Source organism: Nuphar pumila, chromosome 17 (assembly GCF_984573655.1).
Source record: "Nuphar pumila chromosome 17, dmNupPumi1.hap1.1, whole genome shotgun sequence".
Lineage (NCBI taxonomy): Eukaryota > Viridiplantae > Streptophyta > Magnoliopsida > Nymphaeales > Nymphaeaceae > Nuphar > Nuphar pumila.
The window spans coordinates 50,395,847-50,404,416 of record NC_143265.1 but is presented as its reverse complement, the minus strand read 5'-3'; the positions used below and the strand labels follow the sequence as shown (position 1 = coordinate 50,404,416).

The 8,570-nt window shown below is 36.6% G+C and overlaps 1 protein-coding gene across 1 annotated transcript; it reads right to left on the bottom strand.

Moving 5' to 3' along the window:
- Positions 1-337: 337 nt before the first annotated feature.
- Positions 338-3,127, bottom strand: LOC149811941 (uncharacterized). The gene is made up of 3 exons (XM_089992950.1): positions 3,002-3,127; positions 2,557-2,735; positions 338-563 (listed from the first exon to the last, which is right to left on the bottom strand). The coding sequence occupies exons 1-3, from the start codon at positions 3,125-3,127 to the stop codon at positions 338-340; spliced, it is 531 nt and encodes a 176-aa protein (XP_089849076.1).
- Between the last annotated feature and the right edge of the window lie 5,443 nt (positions 3,128-8,570).

Here is an 8,570-nt window from a genome sequence, read left to right as displayed (position 1 = left end):
TAATCCCAAATAACTGAGCATAAAACATAACTAAAAGGCATGCAAGTAATTAGATGTATAAACATATAACAATGCAGCACAAGTAATTATTTCAAAGTAGAAGAATTGAGCAATTTCAAGCATGCATTGCTAACTCCTCATCATATTTGAAAGGAATAATAGATACAGAGGGATGGCTAAGAAATACAAGACGTTCTGTATGTGCATCAAACAAACCCACGTAACCATCCAAGTGTAACTGCTACTTGTTTGTCAACAGGGTCACTATACAACAAACACTTTCAGCAAATGTGTTGGTTCACTTACCGTGTGCATTAGCAAATATATAACCTCACTGTCACAGACCAAGCTCGCCTGTAACACTCACAGCAGAATCAATAAATCCAGGCTCAGCCATTGCACCATTCCCATAGTTCCCACAAGCCAATTTCTTCGTGACCGAAGGAATGACAGAAGCACCTAATTCACTTATCAAGTCAAGATGCTTCCGAGTGAAAGGGCTATTCCACATGAAGGTGTTCATAGCAGGAGCAACAAAGAATGGCTTGCTGAAGTCCCATGCCCTGACAACACGTCAACAAGTCGCACAGCCCCCCTGCCATTTTCTTACCAAACCTGAGGGCTGATGTTTCATGTTTTTGGGTCAGACTATTGTTCAGTTTGGTCAATACCAGACCTACATCCATTTGCCCCAGAATAAACAGTAAAATGGCTTCTAGAATTCATCAAATCTGGTACCTAAGCGCGTCCAATAAAGGAAAAGAACCAAGTATATGTACTTTAGATCTAATTTAGGATAATGGAATCTTATTCAACTAATAAACAAAGTAGTTTAGATTTAAAATCAATCCCCATAATCCAAATTTCTTTTAGTGGACAAGGATTTGTCTTAACAAGTCCCTCTCAAGGGAAACATAATTAAGATATGGATTTGAATTCACACAGATCAAATCCCATTATACCTTAATCCATTGCAATGCAAAATGCCCATAATGGCATTACTGGTTATAGAATTGGGTTTTTATACTATTCAATACCATAATGAAAAGGATTTGTCTTATGAAGATTGCATACGTGGAAAAATTAAATCTCTACATTTTGAAAATAGTCAATTTGTATCTAAAGAACCTTTTGAGTTAATACATTCGGATATTTGGGGATTGACACTGGTTATGTCCAAAGGAGGAGTTTCGTATTATGTAATTTTTGTGGATGATTATAGTAGGCACACATGGATATACTTTCTTAAACTCAAATCTGAAGTCTTTGAATGTTTTCAAAAATTTCATAGTTATGTTAAAAATCAGTTCAAAACATCTATTAAAATATTTAGATCCGATTCCGGAGAGATTTTTTGTCAAAAGATTTTAAAGGCTTTCTTGATCAATAAGGGATTACTCATACAAAATCTTGCCTTTACACCCCACAACAAAATGGGTTGGCAAAAAAAAAGCATCGACATATTATTGAAACCACTAGGACTCTTCTAATATCTAAAAATGTTTCAAAAAAGTTTTAGGCCGAAGCCACCCTTACGATAATTTACTTAATGAATAGAATGCCTTCCACTATTCTTGAAAATACTTCTATTAAAAAGCTTTTTAAAATTCTTCTCGATTATTCAAGATTAAGAATTTTTTGTTGTAAATGTTTAGTTTTTGTTTTTTTTAAATGATAAACTTTTCGTTAAGGCAATTCTTTGTGTTTTCCTAGGCTATGCCAAAAACCAAAAAGGATTTAGGTATTATAATATTGAAAAGGACAAGCTTTGTGATAAGTATATCATTTAACTAATTGGATGCTTGATTAGTTGAAATGCGCATTCTGAGAATTTCTAACTTATTTTTTTACAGATGATGTTTCGCCTGTACATAACCCACCTACACTAGTTGATCACACAAGTCAGGAGTCAACACATGATGTAGGGTCTTCTCAGTCTGGCACAAGAAGACTCATTCGAATAGTGTATATCGATAATCGACCATAAGTATTTCATTTTCACTTATTGCATATCTTATAAATATTTTATATTGATATTTATTGTGTACCAATTTATGTGCAACACGAGGTTTGAGCCACAAGAAGTAGTACACGAGATTAGGAATTCACTTCTTCAACATCTACCAGGATTGGTAGCTCAATGAAAAGAGTATCCAAAAGAGGTGATAGACAGATTCTGGTCCTCATTCACGGTATACAGTTGTTTGTCATAGTTAATGTGTTTCATATTTAATTTTTTTTTATAGTCATGTCTACTAACTTTTTGAAAATATATATAGGCTTCGAATTGCTTCGCGACTACGGTGGAGGAACATGATGCAAGGAAGGTGTGGCAGAATGTGGCTGCCAATCGTTTTACAGATATGTTGCACAATATGAAGACTGCAACAAAAAAAATATCTAGCGGAATAGATGATCCACTACAGCGGAAGGGCCATGGCCCTATTACTATCAGGAGAGATTATTGGGAGAGAATGTGTGACAAGTGGGCAGGGGATGCATTTCGAAATCGCTCTGTGAAGGATGCACAAAATTGAGCGAAAATTGTCCCGTAACCAGAATCGCTGAGTCTTTCCCGCCTGCACCAGAGAGACACGGTTTGTGTCCTGCTGCATTTTTTCGCAGATGCGATCCAACAATGCGCCCTCCAAGTGAACTTTAGAAGGCTCCGCCTGCACAGCCGCCAGTTCTGCCTTGTGACTCAGGGCGTCAACATCAATGTTGGTCTTCCCCACCTTATACTCCAAAGCGAAATCAAACTCAACTAAAAACATTTGCTATCGAGCTTGCTTGGGTGTCAGCTTATTCTGCGTCTGAAAATAGCTTGTGGAGACATTGTTTATCTTGATAATGAACTGGGCACCCAGAAGATAGTGCTGCCAGATCCTGAGGCAGTGCACGATGGATGTCTCATTTCATGCTCGTGCACTGTGTAGTGCCTCTTCGCATCCTTTAGCTTTCAACTCTCATAGGTAATCGGATGGCCCTCCTGCATAATAACTTCACCAATGGTGAAGTCTGAGGCGTCTGTGTGAACTTCAAAGGGTCTGGACTGGTCTGACAACCGCAACACTGAGCCTTCTTCAAGCTGTCGAAGGTGTCTTGGCAGGCTCCTAGCTAGAGCCATACTCGATTCTTCTTTAGCAAATCTATGAGGGGTGCAACAATGAAGGAGTAGCCGTTGATGAATCGCCGATAATAGTTGGCGATCACAACTCTAGTACTTTAGTCGGCAAATTTCATTCCTTGATGACTCTTATCTTCTGTCCGTCCATGCGCAGCAAACCACACCGCACGACGTGGCTAAGAAAACTGTTTTCTTCCTGGCCGAAGAAACACTTTTCTCGCTTGACATAGAGGTCATTTTCCTTCAACACCTGAAACATTGTTCGCAAGTGTCTGACATGTTTCTCCATGCTGCTGCTATAAATTATGATGTCATCGAGATAGACTACTATGAACTTGTCTAAGTAAGGGTAGAATATCTTGTTTATCAATGTCGTGAATGTAGCCAAAGCATTAGTCAACCCGAATGGCATCACTAAGAATCCATAGGCACCATAGCGAGTGACACAAGTTATCTTGGGCTCATCACCATCAATAATCCTCACTTGTCAGTAACCCGATCGTAGATCTAGCTTTGAAAAGATACGAGCACTGCCTAGCTGGTCGAACAAGTCCGCTATTAGTGGCAACAAATACTTGTTTTTCACCGTGACCTTGTTCAACGCACGATAGTCTACACATAACTGTTTAGAGCCATCATGCTTCACCTGAAAGAGTACTGGGGCACCAAAGGGTGCTTTAGAAGGATGAATAATGCCTGCCTTCAAAATCTCGTCCAGCTGCATGCACAACTCTTTCAATTCAGCCGGTCCCATGTGATAAGGGACCATGACAGGGGGCTTTGCTCCAGATGTCAATTCTAACTTGTAGTCGACCTGGTGTCTTGACGGCAGGCGCTTCGGCAGTTCTAAGGGCATCACTCCCTGAAACTCAGCCAATAGTGGGGCAAGGGTCGACAATACTGCTGCTTCCACATTTCCTTCTTCGGTGCGCATGATGACTAGGAATGTCTGATCTACACGCTTGATACCCTTCTTCAATTGCATAACAGATAACATTAAAGACTTACCTCCAAGAGTAAGGCACTACATCGTGTGTGAAAAGTTTGACCTCATGATTGTCAATGAGTTGAACTTTGACAACATCATCACATTCTGGCTGCGAAAAAAATTCCATGCCCAAAATCATTCTGAAGTCGTCCAGGGACACCATTGAGAAGTTGGCTTTGTTGGCCCAACTTCCAATTTGGATAGCCATATCCCTTGCTTCACCAAAGATTGGCTTGACCTCATAGTTCACCGTATTGATGGTCCTCTGCTATGGCTCAGGTTTCAAGCTCTTGTTTTTGTTTGATATAATGAATGAGCATAATAATGGTAATATTGATAACAGTAATTATATTGATATAAATAAAAGTAGTGATATTCATGATATGCATAAGAGTGTCAATGGTAATGATCATGAAGGTGATATGCCTATTGTTTAACCTCATAATGAATTTCAAACATATTCTCGTCGTACACAAGGCCAACCACCATGTGCATTAGAAAGGTATATCCAAAGTCAAGACATAGATTAATCTAGTCTTAGAAGATCTACAAGGATATCTCAAGCTCCCAGTAGGTTTGTATCCTACGAGTCTTTTAAACTCCACTATAGAGCATACCTTATGGCCATACATTCTTATATCAAACCCTCTTCCTATAATGATGCCAAAAATCACCATGAATGGATTAAGACTGTAAATAATGAATTAGAAGCCTTAGAAAAGGTCAAAATCTGAGAGATTCAAACATTACTTATAGGAAAGAAAACCATAGGATAGAGATGAGACTATAAAGTTAAAACAAAAAGTGTTGGAACATTATAAAGATATAAAGTTAGGCTAGTTGTTAAAGGGTATAGCCAAGAATATGAAAAAAACTATGAAAAAAAACTTTACCCAAGTAGCTAGGATGACCACAGTTCGAACTTTAATAACCATAGCATCTATTAAAAAATAGTTCATCTTTCAAATGAATATTAAAAATGTCTTTTTAAATGAAACCCTTAATGAAGAAGTTTATATGAAACCTTCACTCGAGTTAGGCTTGGTACATGAAAAAGTCCTTCGATTACGAAAGGCTTTGTATGGTCTAAAACAAGCTCCTAAGGCTTGGTATGATTGCTTTAGTGATGTGATGGTTGAACTAAAATTTATATCTTATTATACTTATATTGTTTTGTTTGTTAAGTCCTCTGACACAGGTATGATTATCTTACTCCTCTGTGTGGACGATATGATTATCACAAGAGGTGATAAATTGGGAGTTAGCAATATCAATGATGTTCTCAAAAGAAACTTTGATACGACAGATCTGGTTTTCTTTGATATTTTCTTAGAGTATAAGTTGCTTACTCACCCGAGGGTATTTTTTGAAACAGACTAAGTATGCAGTTGAGATAGTTAAAATGTCAGGTCTTACAAATGAAAAGAGAGTGGACACGCTAGAGGTCATCAATACGAAAATGAGGACAAATGATGGAGAACCTCTAAAAGATCGAACTCCATATTACCAAATGATTGGTGCCTTATCTTTTCTTTTCATTACTCGTCTTGATATTGTTCATGCTATTAATAATGTTAGTCAATTCCAACATTCTCCCACTACATTACATATGAGTTCTGAAATTAGAATAGTTAGATATGTTAAAAATAATATTAATGATGGTTTATTTTTGTCATCCTCATCCCCATTAGATATTATTATATATATTGTCTCTGATTGGGGAGGAGATGTAAATGATCATCACTCACCTATTGGTTTTTGTATTTTTATAGGTGATTCTTTGATGTCTCGAAGGTGCAAGAAACAACAAAATGTGTCCTTATCTTCCACAGAAGTTAAATATTGTGTTATGGCTACTATGACTTCATAATTGGTGTCGTTGCGACAGTTACTTGAGGATTTGGGGGTTTTCATATTTGAGCCTTCAAAGTTATGTTATGATAACAAAAGTGTCATATATATTGCAAGCAATCACATTTCATGGGTGAACAAAAAATATCAAAATGGATTGTCATTATTGTAATGAAATGGATTAAATTCAAAAAGTGTCACTTATGGACTTGCAAGAACACACTTCAATCAAGAATAACACTTGATTGAATAAGCCACAACACCCTCACAACGGTCAAAATATTCTTGTTATTGCATAGGAAAAAGCTCTCAAGAGTATTGAGAATACAAAGTCCTTGAAAGGCTATTTATAATACAAAGGGTCACAAGGGAGCAACTCAAAGTAACTCTATTTGTGACCATTGGGAGCAGCTCCAACAGCTAGTTGGAGCTGCCCCATCAATTCAAAAAAGAAAAAAGTACAAAAATAAAAAAGATGAAATAAAAAAAGGTGGTCACCTATTATAGTGAAAAGACCAAAATACCCCTGATGGGTATTTTGGTTTATATATATAATCTTAATAATTATGCCCAAGAAGAATTCCTGAAGAAGACCATCCCTTTGACATATATGTCATCTAAGTCTCAACTGGCGGACTTCTTCACTAAGGTGCTACCTTTACCCAGATTCAATTTTCTTCTTGGCAAACTCTCGGTTGTCATTCCGTGAGTTTGAGGGGGGAGTGTTAAAATGTAGTTGTTATATATATATATATATATATATATTTATATATATATATATATATATATATATATATATATATTTATATATATATATATATATATACTCTCATAAATAGGTCTAGGGGTATTTTGGTCTTTTAACCATATGTAATAGGTGTCACCCCTTTTGTTCTTTTTTATTATTTTTATTTTTTGTATATTGTTGTATTGTCAAGGGTATTTCTATCCTTGACAATACAACAAGAATATAGCTGATGAGAGATCCCATTGGCTAGACTTCTAGCCATTGGGGAGACCCCAACAACTACTTTTTTTAGCCTCTCACTCCCTCTCTTGTGTATAAATATGGGCATTCAGCCCCTTGTAAAATCAATGAATTTTGTGTGCATTTGCAGTGAATAAAATTTAATTTTTATATTGTTGTTGTGTCTTCTTCTAAGGCCCCTAAGTGGCTATTGTGCTTTCCCCTCTTTTGTGAGATTCGTATTGGCCTCTTAGTTAGAGGTCTGTGAAGAACTCTTGGTTTCATTACAGTAGGGAAGATACATGATGTGAGGAATCATTCCAAAAGTGAAAGACTTCAATTGGTGATGTGATGGACAATTCAAAGGGGCTGTGAAAATTGATACTTTTTTGAGACTTGGGGAGCGTAATTTGTAATTATGTTGGTAATCCCTGAATCGCTGTTGGAAAAGAATAACAAATATATAGAGATCCAAGTTTCAAGAAAATCAATAATTATACATGCAACATTCAATCGAGGAAAAACATTAGAAATAGTAGCATTACTTTGTAGATCATGGATTTAAAAAAAGATTTGAAATTTATGCAACATTTGAGATATTATACGAGCTCTACAGTTGCCATATTTGGATAAAGAGTTGCATATGTTATTCCAAGTACTTTATGTATAACATAGAAATCACAAAACAAATATAAGAAGTATTTCATATTTGTTTGATATAGTAAACTAAAGTGGAAAACCATCAACCATCTCCCTTGTTTACTCTATTTGTCTTACTCTAATCACTTGCATCCTTATTTTTAAAATGTTCGCCTCTGTTAGAATTTAGACATCTTAAAAAGGGGATTTTAGAATCATGTTTCCTTTAGCTGAGATCAAGCTTTCCAAACTTAAATGTACCTCATTCCATGAATTAGAAAGCTCTATTTGTGGTTAAAAGGAATTACTTTTTCCCAAAAGCAGGAGGTGGAAATCCTTGATGCTTTTGAGTTCTTTGTGCGCTTTTCAACTAATGAATTTGAAGTCTGAGTATAATTTGAGTCAATCATGTTTTGACCGTTTGTGCATGATTGTGAAGAGTATGTTGCCCAAAGATGAGAAATTGCCACAAAATTTCTATCGTGCAAAGGTTATAGTCAACGCTCTAGGTATGGGGTATAAAAAGATAGATGCTTGTCCAAATCACTGCATGTTGTATTTCAAGGATCAGGAAAACAACATATCATGCCCGTAATGTGGGCCTCCATGGTTCAAGCAAAAAACAAGAGGCAATGGTAGCACGAGATCAAAAGAAGTTTTGTACAAGTCGCTCCGATACTTTCCTATCACTCCTAGATTGCAACAATTATATATGTCTTCAAGGACAACTAAACACATGAGATGACATGCAAATAAATGTCGACATGATGAAGACAAGATCACGCATCCTGTTGACGCAGAAGCTTGGAAGCACTTTGATCGTACGCATCAGAACTTTGCAATAGAAGTGAGAAATGTTATACTCGATCTATGTACAGATGGATTTAATCCATTTGGGGGTAGATCAACTCCATACTTATGCTGGCCAGTATTTGTAACTCCATACAACCTTCCACTAAGCTTGTGTATGAAGCGTCCAAATCTTTTCTTGTCTCTAT